This window comes from Esox lucius, chromosome 3, assembly GCF_011004845.1.
Source record: "Esox lucius isolate fEsoLuc1 chromosome 3, fEsoLuc1.pri, whole genome shotgun sequence".
NCBI lineage: Eukaryota > Metazoa > Chordata > Actinopteri > Esociformes > Esocidae > Esox > Esox lucius.
The window spans coordinates 31,035,322-31,054,011 of NC_047571.1; the positions used below are offsets into that span (position 1 = coordinate 31,035,322).

At 41.8% G+C, this 18,690-nt stretch overlaps 1 protein-coding gene across 1 annotated transcript in view; it reads right to left on the reverse strand.

Annotated features, from left to right (window-relative positions):
* The window catches only part of LOC105025021 (vertebrate ancient opsin-like), a 41,064-nt gene that overhangs the window by 16,705 nt on the left and 5,669 nt on the right, over positions 1-18,690 (reverse strand). Inside the window, exon 2 of the mRNA XM_013131995.4 lies at positions 14,838-15,166. Within this exon, the coding sequence (XP_012987449.2) occupies positions 14,838-15,166 (329 nt within the window). The remainder of the gene's footprint in view (positions 1-14,837; positions 15,167-18,690) is intronic.

The window sequence follows — 18,690 nt, forward strand, 5'->3', positions numbered from 1 at the left end:
CGGAGAAGCCTGGTTTAAGTTGTGAGAAAATTATTGGAAACACACAAACAATTCTACAAGATAATGGCTGAACATTTTAGAAAGGCCTAGTCAAAGTGATTAATGTTTTTTACCAGGTAAGAATGACTGAGAACACCTGCTCTTTACAATAGTGACCTGGAACTAGAAACCTCTCTGGGATTCAAACTAGAAACCTCTCTGGTATTCAAACTGGAAACCTCTCTGGGATTCAAACTAGAAACCTTTCGGTTTCTGGACAGACGCTCTTACAGCTGCGCCGGCTGGCACCCTGTTCATGCTGGAAAACCCACTAATATAATTTAGAGCACTACGGCACGAAAGACTGTGCCAACATATCTTCACAAGAGACTGATTAAAAACTAAAGGAACCGTTTTGGTTGCTGTCACCTCAAAGGTGTTGCAACCAGTTATACTGCACATGTAACTTGGCAACCTATCAGACAGGGGAACTGAGGGTTGTACAGCACTTATTAAACAAATTAAGTAATCATACTGTTGTGTTGTTTGTGCACACACACACACACACTCACACACTACAGTGTCCCACACCACAGACTCAATATTCCCACGAACCTCATAAAGGCATGCATGCAGCACTTTCGACTGCCTGTTTCCTTTCAGCACTCCAACCTCTGAGTCCACATGGAGCTGCTGCCAGGGCTAAACGTGATTGATCGTACACTTTGTGTCTCCCGCATTAGCCTACATGAGGCTCCAGTGGCCTGCCAAGACTAGCATGTCGCCCGGTAAAAGGGCCCTCTCAGCAAGAAGCCTGAACGCTCCACTGCCCTCGAGCCACAAATGCTTACAAACCTCTCCAATTCTTCCTCCCATCCCTTTCACACCGTCCAGAGTATTTCGGCTCTGCAAAATCACACGGGGATTGATTGTTGCTTTTACCAAAAGAGAGGCAAGAAAATGAACGCAGGGGAATAGAAATTGCCAGATGTTATTAAATAATTACGCTGAGGCAAAGAAACGCTTGAGGTCGGAAGTCTAAAGGCACCTGGGGGCGGCGGTTCAGGTTTTTTTTGCACCAGGAAGCAAAGGTGCCTTTTATTATCTTCATCTAAAAAGCGAAAATCACTTAGAAGGTTCTGATTTTGAATTCTCACCATCAGGCAGCCAGAACACACAGGATGAAACACAGCTTAGATGTATTCTGGCCCCATGAATGCCAGCTCTCGGCCAATAAAGTTATTATAATACTTGAAAAGGCTTAAGTGACATATTGAAAAAGCAGGGAGATTAAAAAATCTGGATAATGCCATTTCACTTTCATAAAGCACCTAGGAACCTTCAAGGGGTCTTTGGGTGTTAAAGCCTGAGTCAGCACCAACCGTATCCACGCGCTGAGCAGAGGTGGCTGATGAGTTCATAAATGTTAAAAAATAACTTTTTGGAGGATTGACATTGTAATGTACTATGTTCCTATATCTTAAATTACTGTTCATAATAAAATAGCTGTTAATAATAATTGAAGGTCTTACATCTTTTACATTCACAGATGAAATGTACTCTGAATTTCACCAGCCCGATGTTGCTGTTTAAAATATTCTCAACCTGATGAGTAGTGGTCTTCAAGAGCTTCCGTAGGGCAAAAGCTTATGAACTGATTAACACAAAAGCCAAGTCTTTATGTTCTTTAAAGGTGTGGATTATATTGCTCTAATTACACGAAAATAAATGCATTCATAAATACACAGCTCCGGAAAAAATGAAGAGACCACTGCACCTTTTTCTTTCCTTTCCAAAAAAGTTGAAAAGGAAGGTTTTGAGTGAGGAACAGAAGGGCTAAAATTAAGAGACCATTGCAAATTGAACACTTCTGTTCCTCACTCAAAACTATCCTTTTCAACTTTTTTGGAAAGGAAAGAAAAAGGTGCAGTGGTCTCCATTTCTTTTCTGGAGCTGTATAAACAAGAAAACCTAAATATAGCCAAGGATACCTATTAGAATCTCTGTCATCTAGCTTTAAATCAGTGATTCATCATTATTAAATATCTGGGTACAGAACTGTAGAGATGCTAAATTCCAACAGCAAATTAATTACATGCAGGAATATTTAAACTAATCTAGCAAGACCAAATCCAGGTGTGAAATTATAAATCAGACCCATTGTGAGCTTTGGAACAACATATTTTTTTTAGCTGTTAGTTGTTTTCAGGGGGCCTGTTTTTATCATAGACATTGCTGCAAAAACACTAAGATCAGTATCTAGCTAACAATCAATACCAAACTATAGATCAGTAGCTTGCTAGAGACCATTGGCTAGCTAAAGATTTAAATAAAGATTTCACATTGTCTTTGAGGTTTTCATGTTTTGCAGATGTTTACCTATTAATTATTTACTACATTATAAGCACTGTTATACATGTAAAGCACTTTTTAATTGACATTTAAACACTCCACAGAATTAAGAAAGCTTTCTTTGCCGACAATGCTGTAACTGCCTGGTAGTGTCACACACTGTACGGTACATTGAAACAAATCTTTGAATGATTCAAACATCTGCCCTAAATAATTGAAGAGTTGCTTTTGGTAGATATCAGCCTATTCGTGTATTGAGAACAATACGCAAATCTTTAGGGTTTACTCATTTAATAGCTTGCCGTAATTTTCCATGGCTGTCATAGTTAATGACATCGGTGGTCTCGGGACAAAGGTCTCCAAGAGGTCATCACCAATAATGGTTGACCCTTTGGAATCTTTGGAATCTTAGTGGGAGTTGGGATATGAAAAGCAGGCAACACTCAGCTGTACAGGCATGAAACAGGGCAGATGTAAGCGTACAGATGAAAATAGGTTGACAAGAAAAATCGGATGATCAGCTAGACCGGTGCTCCAATTCCAATTTAGAAGCATCTGGGGGATGAAGATTTATACTCCTATAAGACAGCAGAGGTGTAGTCGAGAGTGAGAGCCGCATTAGTGTTCCTCGATATGTCTTATTGTAGATTGTATTTGTGGGTCAATCCGCTCATTACCTGGCTGTAATTGACTGAATGTAAGAGCACTCAATGAGCTGCTACGCGTTGCACGAATAAAGGCTAAAGCAGGGCAGGACAAGATCCGAATTGTTCAATTAGATTTTTGTAGGTCAAGAGGAAATGTTAAAAGTTTCTTTGGCAATGTTTGCAATTGTTGTCATAGAGTCAGGAAGTAAGTGAGTTAGCGTGAATCAACACGTGAATCACGCATTTAATAAACGGCCTACCGAAATGTTCAAGTCATTATCATAAAAAGATTGTTTTGAAAACTTGCCCAAAAATATTATTTGTTTTTGTTTTGTATCATTCTGTACAACAGCTGACTAAATGAACACTGTAAAAATATGTTTTTTTACTACTGATATTTCTTGACAGATTCTGGTTGAAAATGCAACCTACACAGGACCTTTGCATGGGCTGGGGTTTATGCTTATCATTTTGATGTCACCATGCTGTCAATCGGATACTAGAACAATAATAAAGTGTTCCCAACCTCTCTGCCAACAACTCCTACAATTTACAATGCTATTGGACCAGTAAAACAACCATATTCACCATATTTGCCCACTCAAATACAACGAAGCACTTTCATGCTTGATTTAGGACCTCCTATTTTAGCTTATAGAGACTCCAACTGAAGCATAACACCAGTCAGTCTGATGACTGAAACAAAAATATTCTGCTGCTGTGTTCTTCCCTACATATATCTGTTTAAGACTTCTCCCATAGAAGTTATTTGTGTTGACTTCAATTGTATTTCTTCGGTTTTGTTGCTATTGTTCAATTGGAGAAGACATAAGGATCTGATGTATAGATAAAACATCCATTTAAAAAACAAAATAACGTGACAGCAAGTATAAAATGGAAAGGTGAGGGTAGATATTAATGTGAAACACTTCACGGCTAACATTTTGCTCAACAATACCAAACAGTAAAATTGACTTTTGAAAGGTGTGACATGAAGAGCTGATTTGGAGGACCAAGTCACAAGACTAAAACTGAGTCCCAGAGACAAAAAGTGTTCTTTGATCCTCCTTTATGTTTAGCCTTAGAATCAAGAGTTTTACCACTTTCTTGGGACAAACCAAGCTAAAAGTAGAATATGAAACCATTTGACCTGGGGTCTAATGAAAAATGAACAATGTGATAAACAACTATAAAAAAAAATCCTATAGATACAGAAATAATCTACAATAGATTCTGAAATAAACATCCACCTAATCAGCGCCAACAGTGTAGAGTTTGGAGTTTGGGACTACAATATGTGCACTTGACAGAGTATTAGAGACACTGTCCTGGGATTTCCTATTGAAACCAAAATGTACCAAAATGGGAACACATTCTCATTTACAGTAGTGACCTGGGGCATAGTCACAGACAGTTGACCCACCTTTTTTTCATTTTGTATAACAGTCTGCCAATCTTCAATAGAACATTTTGAAAGTGCTGGTGGCTGAGGATTATTAGGTGGGCACACTGCTACTGTACGAGGGCCAGATTGGACACGTTGCCATCGCAGCAAGGTTGACATCCTTCTCCTCAAACATACGCCATGGGCCTTCAGTGACCTCAGAGTCCGGACAATAACCCTGAACTCTGAAACATAGAAACGCCAGGTTCCCCATGATTGCCTTGGTACTCCGGGATCTTTCTTAAGTCCAGAGGACTCTTTCTCCGGCCCTGAAACACGTCGCCCAGCAGTGTCGGGTCTTCGAACCTGGACCGACCCCGTTTGGTTTCGGAGGCCAAGCCCCGCAGTGAGGTGTACAGCGCCGAGCGACTGGCGAAAGCCAGAGCCCTCCAGCATCTGGCGGCAAAACTTGGAACTAAGCGCAAAGTATTTCAGTGCTCCCCGCGGGCCGGACAGATGTGGCAGGCCCTGCCAAGTGACATCACAGCCACTTTAGATGTGTCAAAGCAGAGATGATGATCTCCTTAATCTGAGAGGCCGGCGGACTAAATCTAAAACAATATTCACTGCTACGGGATAAATGTGTGTCATGTCCCTCGCCTCAAAGCTGCTCTTACTAAAATTTTACAGAAACCCGTCTGGCAAAAAGTGAACATATACTGCACATTTGTTTTGGCTGTCCACAGTGTCATCATCGGTGTGTTGGGGGGTGAATGGAAAAGCTTTTACCATCATATCACGTACGGCAGCGTTACATGTAACACACACACGCACAGTTAGATGTGACATTCATCAGAAATACGGAACACACTGGCACCTTAAAAGTATAATTATTGAGGTGTCATTGTAAAGAGTGACATGTTTACCTCAAATGTGTAATTAAAATCTGAAATACTATAATTTGGTGTCAGTACTGAAAGATCCTGTGCTGTAATGCAACCAGTTTGTGGTGTCATCTTGACAGCTGCGAGCTCCTCTCATAACCCTCCATCCAGACAAAATGGTTTCCGGATCCACACAAAATTAGGACTTGACAGGTAATGCAATAGCACAGAGAGGAGAAAGAAAAGACTTGCTGGGAATGAAGGACAGTGAAAGAGTCATAGAGAGACCGATAAACAAAAATAGCAAAAATATGAATTCAAAAGATTAAACTTTGCATCAGGAATTTGTTCTTATATAAATGGCTCCTTCCAAAAACTCACAATACAAAGCTTAAAATGAGATGCATGCACTGTTACCATTGCAACCTGGCCACTGAAAGATAATGAATGGGTCCAGGGTTTATACCTGGAGGGTCACCTGGTGAAGTGACTTAGCATTAAGAGAGGCTGGACAGAAACATGAGTGTTGTTCATTTGAATCCTAAAAAGGTATTGTGGCAAAAATGTTTAGATGTCATCACTGGATCTTGAACAGATTGGTATAAAGCTAAATAAACGATTTTGATTGGACGTGCACAATTGATCAAATTGTTAACTATAATTGCAGCTCTGAAGTCTGAATTCAATCATCAACACATTCCCTAAATCCAATCGAACACGGACGTATTCCTCAATGAATTACAGGAGACGGGCAAAGCACAGAATCCAGACCAACATAAAGAAGAGAAAAACATTGTGAAGCCAAATCTATGGGCGCGTGAACTCCGGCAATAACAGATACTACTGCGAGTGTCTAAAGCGAGTATAAGGCAATTACAGGTCATTGAAAACTGATAGACGGACAGTCGAGAAAGTTTAAATGGGGTTAATCTGATTAATTGTTCTGACACATTTTGTATAAAAGGATTATTTGAAACACTAACTTAAAACAATAACTGCATATGTCTACTGGTCATTTTTGTTTATTTGTACGCTAGTAGTATAGTGAAAATCTTACACATTTCCCCTTTAATATTCTAGATGATATCAATTATGAATAAGCCATATGTTGCATGCCTTTGGAAACAAGCCATGGTGAAAACTGACCTGAGATTGGGTGATGGAGGTTAGACATTTTCTTTGGGGTGATACTTTATAGGAAGTGCTGGTTGGATAGGGAGTCATTAATTGATAACCTTTAAACGTAAGCCAACATGGACAGGAAAAATAGCTGTTATTTAATCATTATTATTCATTTAAATGAGAAAGTACCTAAAAGGTTTCATGAACATTATTTATCACAAAATTAAGTAATTATACCACAGAATAAGACAGAGAAAGCAATCTCTCCTCCCTCTGTATGTGTACACAATAGAGTATAATCAGGTAGCGCAGACAAAATGACTAAACAAAAGCAATTCTCTCTGGGAAATTACAGACCCCAAATAAGGGACAGTTAAATGTAGATTACAGAGAATAGTGAATTTTATTACTATGATATACAAATAAGCCTGCCAACACAAATGAGTCATTAGGATGCTGCCAGAACGTCAGGAGGTTGTGTCACGGTTCCCAGGATGCCTTACGACAAACCAAGTTTGCCCCTTTGGAAACTACTCACTTGTTACAAAGCAGAAGGACAAATTGAAATCTATTGCAGCTGAATTCTTCTCTAAAATGGGGTTTTACAATGCAAAGTAATGAAAATTGTAGAGTCTCTCTTGGTAATAATTGCTAACTAGCATATGTACCCGTTCTGAAGTCGTCACAAGGTTTTACGCCAGGTCTTCACTAGGGAAAATGTCTTCTCTGGTTAGGTTTAGGGAACAACTTACAATTAGTGTTATAACTGGGGTTAATAATAGGTTCAGGTGTTACTGTTTAGGGTTAGGTTTTAGGGCAAGGTTAAGTTCAGGCATGAATGGGTTTGCTTGATTAGGTTGCTGAGGTTAGGGCTGAGTGTTTGCAGGTATTCGCTTCTACCTTTTCCCCTAATTAATTAATTAATTAATTAATTAACTATATTGCTAATTAGTAAGGATCTCCCCTCACCTCACCTGGTTGTAAAGGTCTCAGTTGGGCACAAACTGAAAGGAAAAAAACAAAACAGGCATACCCTAGGCCCACCGTGGAATCAGCCTGACAGCTGTGGATAGAGATAGGCAGAGGCAGCTACGGTTAATGTTAGGGGATGCTGGGTTTGGGGCTAGGTCCCAGGACCCCACCAGGATAGAAAGACAAACGTGTGTGCTTGTGTAAATCACAGTGACAGGAAACAAGGACAGTTTCTCCGCCTACACTCGCATCTTTGAAACGGCACAGGCAATTTCCCCGCTGCTCATGTTTCGGCTTATACAAACTAATTAGGTTCAAAAGTAGGTGTGATTTTCACGTAACACGGCCCTCCAAAGAGCTCACTTTGCACAGCCCCACAAAGCAGGTACAATTTCACTCAGTTATGCACACACAGTTTTTGCTCCACTTCTTTTTGTTTAGTCCCCTAAGACAGGAACACACACATATACATACAAGTACAGATTATGCTTGTTTTACTATACTGTACTCGTGAGGACGTTTTTGAGATCACAATACATTTTCTTAAAAAAATACTTTTTAACACCTAAACCTTCACCCTAACTGTAACCCCTATAAACCCATTATATCCCAAACCTCAACCCCAAGCCTAAAAACACTTTTATATAATTAAGGACAGGCAAAATATTCAGTGATGATTTGCCTTTGGATAATTCCTTTGAGGACATCTGGACCTGAGTCTAGTACAGTAATACATGCCAAAACGTACATGCCAACATGTGCACACACGCACATACACACGCACATACACACGTACATACACACGCACATACACACGTACATACACACGCACATACACACGTACATACACACGTACATACACACGTACATACACACGCACATACACACGTACATACACACGCACATACACACACATGTACACACAATTTTAATATACTTGTGGGGACCATTATTATACAACGTGTTATTTTCCCAACTTTAACTGTAAAGCTAACCCTAATCCTAAGCCTAACCTAGACAACCCTAACCTAGACAACACTAACCCTAACCTAGACAATCCTAACCTAGATAACCCTAACCTAGACAACCCTAACCTAGACAATCCTAACCTAGACAATCCTAACCTAGATAACCTTAACCTAGATAACCCTAACCTAGATAACCCTAACCTAGACAACCCTAACCTAGACAATCCTAACCTAGATAACCTTAACCTAGATAACCCTAACCTAGACAACCCTAACCTAGAAAACCCTAACCTAGACAACCCTAACCTAGACAACCCTAACCTAGATAGCCCTAACCTAGACAACCCTAACCTAGACAACCCTAACCTAGACAACCCTAACCTTGATAATCGTAACCTAGATAACCCTAACCTAGACAACCCTAACCTAGACAACCCTAACCTAGATAACCCTAACCTTGATAATCGTAACCTAGATAACCCTAACCTAGATAACCCTAACCTAGACAACCCTAACCTAGACAACCCTAACCTAGATAACCCTAACCCAGACAATCCTAACCTAGACAATCCTAACCTAGACAACCCTAACCTAGATAGCCCTAACCTAGAAAACCCTAACCTAGACAACCCTAACCTAGATAGCCCTAACCTGGACAACCCTAACCTAGACAACCCTAACCTAGACAACCCTAACCTAGACAACCCTAACCTAGATAACCCTAACCTAGATAACCCTAACCAAGACAGCCCTAATCTAGATAACCCTAACCTAGATAATCCTATCCTAGATAACCCTAATCTAGATAACCCTTCAATAACACTCATATTACACAACCCAGGCATCCGTTCTGTTTATAATACCTATATCACACACACCCAGGCATCCGATTTGTTTATAACACCTATATTACACACAACCAGGGATCCATTCTGTTTATAACACCTATAGGACACACACCCACAGATCCGTTCTGTTTATAACACCTATGTGACACCCACCCACAGATCTGTCTGTTTATAACACCTGTAGGACACACACCCACAGATCTGTCTGTTTATAACACCTATATGACACACACCCACAGATCTGTCTGTTTATAAGACCTATATGACACACACCCACGGATCCGTTCTGTTTATAACACCTATAAGACACACACCCACGGATCCGTTCTGTTTATAACACCTATATGACACACACCCACGGATCCGTTCTGTTTATAACACCTATATGACACACACCCACGGATCCATTCTGTTCATAACACCAATATGACACACACCCACGGATCCATTCTGTTTATAACACCAATATTACACACACCCAGGGATCCATTCTGTTTATAACACCAATATTACACACACCCAGGTTTTTTTTGAGTTTTATAACAGCCATAATATACAATTATTCTGCACATAACGGGGAGGGGGTTGAACCCTTCAGCAGTGAATACAGTCAGTGGAGGCCAATTACCGCAAATGAGGCAGCCTGACTGGGCGCAGTGCTAGCAAAATATATGTAGGGTGGAAGGGCCGGCAATGGCGTAATTGCAGAGGCAAATGGGAGAATCATTATACAGCATGTCACCGATTAAATACAGTAGAGGGCTTAAACAAGAGCTGCAAATCAAAATCAAATTAACTGAAATCATTGAAAGCTACAGACCAATTTATTTCTCACTACCCTTCCCCCAACCGTGAGGCTGTGATATGAACAAATAACAACGACTAATAAAGCTACGGTTATTTTTAATTTTTTTCACTTGCTGCATTAGGGGGGCAGCCTTGGCCGGGTCTGGCGGGACGCTGATAGCGGACGTGCGTGTCTGGTGGACGTGGCTGCCCGGCGGCGAGCAAACTGTCACGCGCTAGCACCTCCTGACCCCTGGTTACATCAGCCACTGACCCCCAGGACAACACTTCAGATTTCAATTATATTCAAAGGCAAATTAAATAACAAATACATTTACTCAACTGGCTCTTTTTAGTTATCCCTCTCTCACAAAACCTTTGCATATTGCCCCTCGAATTATGGAATGTTGGCGCCCTCACAGCAATTCCCCTAAGGTGGTTACAGCCCTGACTTTGAATACCAATGTTCACATATAGTCAGAGGGAACGAGGCGAGAGCCAACAGGCCACACAGGTCCTGGTTGGAAACTGGTAAGCCGTGGTTGGCAGTTGGTAGGCCGTGGTTGGCAGTTGGTAGGCCGTGGTTGGCAGTTGGTAGGCCGTGGTGGGCAGTTGGTAGGCCGTGGTTGGCAGTTGGTAGGCCGTGGTTGGCAGTTGGTAGGCCGTGGTTGGCAGTTGGTAGGCCGTGGTTGGCAGTTGGTAGGCCGTGGTTGGCAGTTGGTAGGCCGTGGTTGGCAGTTGGTAGGCCGTGGTGGGCAGTTGGTAGGCCGTGGTTGGCAGTTGCCTTTTCTTCAGCGACTGACAAACACTAGTTCGAAAATGAACAAAGATGTGAATCCTTTCTCTGCCAGCTGCTCAATGTTTTCTTAGAAAACATATAATTCTCCCCTGGTGCAAACACCCACATTTTCCCTCTGCTAATCAAGAACTAGTGGCTGAATCTGATTCAAGGCCTCTTAGCTATAGGTTAAGAAGTCACTGTGTGGGTAGAAGCATCTTTATGTAGATGGAGCGGCACAGAGAGACAAAGAGAATGATAGAGACACAAACACAGAAAAGGTGGTAAATATATTGAGAGAATAGCCAAGATAGTAGATACAATGAGGGTGAAAAAAACAGTACAAGAGCTTCCCAGAGATCACGTGCAAAGGTAACTAATTGGCATTTTAAAATAACGTTACCAAGTGCAGCCCACATAACGTTGCTGAAAATGTTCCGCCAAAAACTAGCTAACAAACTGTTAATATATAACCCATGTTTATATGCACGGGCCATTTGCTGGTACTATTAATATCGTTTGTACTTTACAAGTCTATTCTCTCTTATGGAAAAGCCTTGTTTGACAACATGGTCAATAACTGTGAATGAATTTCATGTAAAAAGTATAGCGTTCAAACTGTAATAATGAATTTCATAATCTTGTCTGGTGTCTACAATACACACCTGGCGATGCAATGCAGTTAACCCTGGGGCTATCTTTAGAAAAAACGATTTTTGATTCGATTTTTGAACTTGGGTGAATGGCCAAAAAGGATACATATTCTTTTCCCTGTTGACATTCTAAAAATGCTGTATAGCGACCAGAATCTTGTATCAAGTGTTGTTCATCTCAGTGAAACTACCAATGTGGACCTTAACGTCTAATCTGTTCAGTCTACTTTTCTCCTTCTGGAGTCTAGTGTTGTGGCAGCAGGCTTTCGCTCAGCAATCATTCCTCCACATCCCCTGGGCAGCACACTATCCATCAAAACATATGTTTGAAAGGATCAGTGATTGTCAAGGATAACGCCATGGACATGCTGCTCCATAAAGGCAGGACAGGAACCAGTAGATTCCTTTGTTCAGATAATAACACGACCGGCATCCTGATTGATTTCTTCTTCCTCTTCAGTATTGACATGTATGTATTAATGATGCTGCCGCAGGTTTTCTACCGCCAGAACAAGAGCTGAAGTCTGATCCAAGCTTAACTCTCCATGCGGGAGACCCAGTTCAGAGAGTCGGAGTGGGGAACAGCAAGGTCCATACAAACCTGTGCTGCTGCAAACACCATTGCAGCTTAAATGCAGGAGGAAATAATGTGTTGAAAAGTATATATACTGCCTATATGGTATGTTATATAGAAATGTGTAGTTAACATAAATGTTTAAAGTGAGTATCAAATGTCAGTTCAACCTTGTGTTGAATTCATTCTTGAGATGGGAATTTCACAATTTACCAAATACCACATTTTATTATTACAAAATAAGTAGGCCTGTTTGACCTACTTTGGGTGTCAGAGCTCAACAAAATCTACCAGGTGACTCCTACAGAGAAAAGCTTTGGCAGTGATGTTGTCAGGTTCTGGCTGGGGGCCTCTAGGAACCTCTATGTGTCTGGGGGCCACAGTCAGGGTCTGACCGCAGAGGTGTCTCTAGTCATGACTTCCCACTAGTGCTCAATGTCCTGTCTACCCCTGACCGTGACAGATGTTAGTTTTCCATAAGATAAAGTGTATTTAATCAATATGTAATTTAAGTTATATATTGCTTCAAGCATTATTAATTTATTTAAAGATGTGATTAAAAAGAACACATGGTATTGTATTTAACCATTAACTTATAGTTACATTTGACAAGCTTATTGGATTATCAAAGAAAAATTCACAATAGAAAATACTCTGACATCTTAGATGAGAAATCTTTGATGCTCAATACCTCAGAACTAGGCTTTTTAGAGACAGGAGCTTCTAGTCCCGAGGACTGGAACAGTCAGGTCTTTTCCAGCCTGGTTTACGAGAAGCTTTTGTAGTAAGTATTTTTCATGTGTGTACAAAGGGAGGGAGTTAGTCCCAGCATCAAAAATACCCAACTGATAAACACCCCTATACTTCATACAAGTCAATAAAAAGAAGATAGCGCCCACAAAGGGGAACCTCCTTCATCCTAGGCTTCCCTCTCACTCTTCACCTTCGTTAATTCCCTATCTATCATTGATAAATTAGAGATTGTGGAGTCTGTCAAAGCTTAAAGCAGATTCATTGATTTTGTTCATTGATTTTGTTCCATCCCTATGTAGCTCAGGCCGAAGATAATTTAATTTAAATTACACTTTGTTAGAGTGAGAAATTCAATGTTGTCGGCTTCTCTGCATTATCGGTCAAGTACCAAGCCAGCTAGGAAAAGAGGAGAAAATATAAGCAATAAATAAAGGTGTGATCTGTTGGGAAAAGTTGGTTATTGCCCGGCACAGTAAAATCAGCAAGTGGAGAGGACAGAATGTATATAGTAAGTTAATCACATGTCAAACACCAATAACAAGATATTGAGAAAACTGGAATGGATGATAAATCTTGCCACATGTATCATGCATTTACAACTCTTGACTCGGTTTAGAATATAATAGATTTTGGCACACATGCTCTGGAATGTGTCTACATAGTAACTAGTCGGATTTTACTGAACTTGGATGAATGATTGGCCAAATTCCTAATGGTTGTTGACAAGCCACCAAATGTTTTTTTACTTTCGTACATGAGCACTAAGAGCTTATGTACATTACTTGAGAGAGAATAAAACCCTAAATAGACTTATCTAGTTTGCATAATCATTTACGTGGCGTTTGAATTTACACCGACATGTTGGAGACGTACCATGCAGGATTGTGGCCATCAATCAAGGGAAAACCGGGTGATATGCGTGCGTACTGCACAGGAACTTTATACAGTTCCAACGCAACTGTCTCACACATGCAATCCTCTGGGGGGTCTCCACGCTACTTAAGAAGGTGGTGTGTCAAGCTATCGATACATGCAACAAAATTATAGAGAATTCGCTGTGTCTCTGAAAATGTACTGTAATGTCAATAATCCCTAAGAGTTCAGTGAGGTGTAGTCCTGAAAAAAAATGAGTGATACCAAGAGAGGGAGTGAGAGAGAGAGAAAGAAAGAAAGACAGAGCAAGAGAGACAGAGATACCACAAGAGATAGATAGAGGAGGGACAGAAAGAGTCTCCATAAAGAATTAAATATCGATGCTCTTCTGTATGTCTGACAGAAGGTTTCAGAATGTGTTACTCCATATAAATACTGTATCTTGGGGTTTTGTTAGATAATAAACTCTCTTTTAAAACCCACATAACAGAGTTGCTAAAAATACATTGAAGATCAGAATTGGGTTCTTCTATGGAAATAAAGCATGCTTGTCAATTCGACATAGAAATGAAATTGTTCAGGGCACTTTTATGCTGGTGTTAGACTATGTTGATATACTATTAAGCCATCCTGCAGAAACTTACCTCCAAAATTAAATTGAAAAACAGATCTTATCAAACACGATCGCAAGGTTGGATAGTTCCCAGGGCACCCTGGGCCAAGTCTCAGATAGGTACAACATAATTCTCCTTCTGTGCCCCCGAAACTTGTGATGATCTACAGGATGACCTTAGGTTGAACGATGCTATATAGCACATTTTAAAAAGTGTCTGAATTACCTTTTTTACAGTACTTGCTGTTTTTCATTGTTTTATGTAAGTTTTAAAATCTTTTCATATTCATGTTTTTATTGTTTTTTTGTTGTAATACAGGGCTCCACTGTAAATGAGACCTCGGTCTCAGCTTCTTTTAAAAAAAAAAAAATTATAAAAAAAGATGTTGCTCTGGATAAAAGCACTTGTTAAAATGTCCATAGATATTGTTATGCACATGTTGTGTGTCGGCAACAGGACTTCAGCCTTAAAATCTGCCCTTGTGGTTTCGTTGCCAGTGCAGAGGAACAGGTCTGGGGTGAAAGCAGTCTGTTCATTTCGTAGTTTTCACCGTAATGGGGGCTGGTGAGCACAGGCCACCACGATGACAACTGACACGACCAGGGGAATGAACGAGTGGCAGGAAGTGAGCATGGCGGTTCCATACTCACCTGTCTAACCGCGTGCAGAAGCTTGCCATAGCAGTAGACTATGACCGCGAAGGGGACGATGAGGCAGAACACAAACAGAGAGATGATGTACGACACGTTATTGGCATTCTTGGCCGTCCAGTCCACGGAGCACGTGATGCCGGGCCCCTCGGGTCCATAGCGGCTCCAGCCGAACAGTGGCGGCAGGGTCCAGCCCAGGGAGTAGACCCAGGAGAAGGCAATGCCGAGTGCTATCTTCCGATAGTTGGTGGAGTCGGCCTCGGTCGGACCCATCATGGTGCAGTAGCGCTCGTAAGAGAGCACAGCCAGGGAGATGAGGGACACAATGCCTGGGGATGACAACACACACACTCAGAAAACCTGAACACTGACACTCAGAACAACTAGAACACTGACACTTAGAACACTCAGAACACTGACACTCAGAAAAATTAGAACACTGACACTCAGAACACTTAGAACACTGTCACTCAGAACACTTAGAACACTGTCACTCAGAACACTCAGAACACTGACACTCAGAACACTCAGAACACTCAGAACACTGACACTCAGAACACTTAGAACACTGACATTCAGAAAACTCAGAACACTCAGAACACTGACACATCGTCCCTAACTCAACTGATATAATCTTGTTGCCAAGTTCACAATAACTTGGCACCAATGAGCATGTTCTCTTCTCTCTCTGTGATGTATAATCTTGCCATACAAGCAGCCGTTGGCATCGATCTGACGCCACAGGGATGCCAATTGTCTCACAGTTATTCTTAAAAACGGGTCAAGTGGTCAAGTTCAAAATTGAATATGGCCAGTTGGCATCTTAATTAAGTCATAACCAAATCAAAACCTTTCCACAGGGCAGCCTTTTCCTCACTTCATTTATAATTTGTCAAAGCTCAACCTTGGAGAGTTTGCGCTTTACTTCCACCATGTTTATTTTTTGTTATGCGTTTAGAAAGACAGCTGGTACAAACAGCACATGCATGCACACAGCACACTTGTGTAATGCAGCCGGGAAATCTCAGACAAGTTCTAATCCCTTTTTGAGCAAGGTTAAAAATATACTCTGGTGCCCTTGAGCAAGAAACTTAACCCCAACTGCTCACGTAGGTCGCTCCTGATGAGAGCGTCCACTAAATAACACTACCCCAAATATCCTAACACTTAAGAGTGTTTTTTTTTGCCATGGGACATTCCAATATAACAACGATAACCATAAGGCAAACCAGTACACAAACACCCAGCGGTGTTGACCAAGGTGTATCCATAATCCGGTCTCTGCTATCTGAAACCTGACCCAGTCTTGGGGGTTTTGACCTGTTTCTTGTTCACTGTTTGGAGTGAATTTTATCAATGATACGACCCTTCACATGAGTTGATTTCAAATGGAATAGACACAGCCAGAACTTTAATATAAAAGTGCGGGCCATGACCGTTCACATATGTGCTGTATTCCCCATGTCAAGCTCTGAAGGGCAGTCGGAGATACTGTATAGCCCAGGGCCGCCAGTCACACGTTTACCTCATACCACCATGATATCCTGCTGCAAAGAGTCAGTCTGCAAAGAGTCAACTTTGCAGAAACATATGCTTCAAACCTTGTGAGGATGGTATGAGTGCGCTGTCTTCAATTGGAGTGTTAAGAGAATTGTGGATAATTAAATACCTGGTATTCCGTTCAATTACCACTGCTTTTTCCCCCCAGACATTCCCATCTTTCTCTTTTCTCTGATCCCAACCTATCCCTCTCTGTCCCATCTCTCTCTTTCTCTTATCCCAACCTATCCCTCTCTGTCCCATCTCTCTCTTTTCTCTTATCCCAACCTATCCCTCTCTGTCCCATCTCTCTCTTTTCTCTTATCCCAACCTATCCCTCTCTGTCCCATCTCTCTCTTTTCTCTTATCCCAATCTATCCCTCTGTCCCATCTCTCTCTTTTCTCTTATCCCAACCTATCCCTCTCTGTCCCATCTCTCTGCCCTCGCTCCTTTTGCCTGCCTTCTGTTTCTAATAATGGCTGTTTCTAATTCTAATATTCAAATTAAGTTAGTATTCGCGCATGTGTGTGAGCATCTTCAATGTTCCTCTCCACCTCCATCTATCTCTTTCTCCCTCCCTCCTTCAAGTTCTCCCTTTTTCTCTCTTCTCTGCCCTCCCCATTTATATCTCTTTTCTCTCTCCCACCTCAACAGTCTGAGACCGTATGACTGTTAAACCCCCTCCATCCATCCCTCTCTTCTATCTCTCTCTCTCTGTCTTCCCTTCCTTCTCTCCTCCCCCCTTCTTCACCTGATCCTTCCCTTCCATATTTTTGGAAATCTTCCACCTACACAGTCAGGGTTCTGAGGTATAGATATGAATGAACAGCAGTGACACATTTACAGACAGATATACAGATAGATATATACAAGACAGACAGACAGACAGAAAGACAGACAGACAGACAGAAAGACAGACAGAAAGACAAACAGGAAGACAAACAGACAGAGAGAGAGATAGACATACACAGACAGACAGACAGATAGACATACAGACAGAAAGACAGACAGAGAGACAGACAGACAGACAGAAAGACAGACAGACAGAGAGTAAGATAGACAGACAGACAGACAGAAAGACAAACAAACAGAGAGAGAGATAGACATACACAGACAGATAGACAGACAGACAGACAGACAGACAGAGAGACAGACAGACAGACAGAGAGAGAGATAGACAGAAAGACAGACAGACAGAAAGACAAACAGACAGAGAGAGAGATAGACATACACAGACAGACAGATAGACATACAGACAGACAGACAGAGAGACAGACAGACAGACAGAAAGACAGACAGACAGACAGACAGACAGACAGAGAGAGAGAGATAGACATATACAGACAGACAGACAGACAGACAGACAGATAGACATACAGAGAAAGACAGAGAGACAGACAAACAGAGAGACAGGGATATTGACATACATATGTAGACAGATAGACAGATAGACATACACAGAAAGACAGAATGGCATATACTCTCACAGACAGAGATTCACACACCTGATTCAAATGTTTCCCTACCACTTACACACTTGATTGACATAATCAACCTACCTTCAAGTCTTTCATTTGGGCCAGGTGTGTGAGTGCTTGGGCAAAAACAAAAACGTGCACCCCTTTGGGTCCCGAGGACCAGGACTGGGAAACACTGCCCTAAGGCCATCATCCTTGACTCAACTCTAACCTTAATCCAACAGTTTATTAAATTGCGCTACCTCCCTCAAAATGACAGAAACACAGACCTCACTTCAAATCTGACCTAGAGTCAATACGTGTTTAAGTGACCTGATCAGCAACTGATGCTAGAAACATGATTTGTGTGTGGGATCGCTCAGTATGTGTTCTGAACTCAGAACAAGGCGAAGCTCTCGATTTACCAGTCAATCTACGTTCCTACTCTCACCTATGGTCATGAGCTTTGGGTCATGACCGAAAGGACAAGATCCCGGATACAGGCGGCCGAAATGTGCTTTCTCCGCAGGGTGGCTGGGCGATCCCTTAGAGATAGGGTGAGAAGCTCGGTCACCCGGGAGGAGCTCAGAGTAGAGCCGCTGCTCCTCCACATTGAGAGGGGTCAGCTGAGGTGGCTTGGGCATCTTTTTCGGATGCCTTCTGGAACGCCTTCCTGGGAAGGTGTTCCGGTCCCGTCCCACCGGGAGGAGACCCCGGGGAAGACCTAGGACACGCTGGAGGGACTATGTCTCCCGGCTGGCCTGGGAACGCCTCGGTGTCCCCCCGGAAGAGCTAGAGGAAGTGTCTGGGGAGAGGGAAGTCTGGGCATCCCTGCTTAGACTGCTGCCCCCGCGAC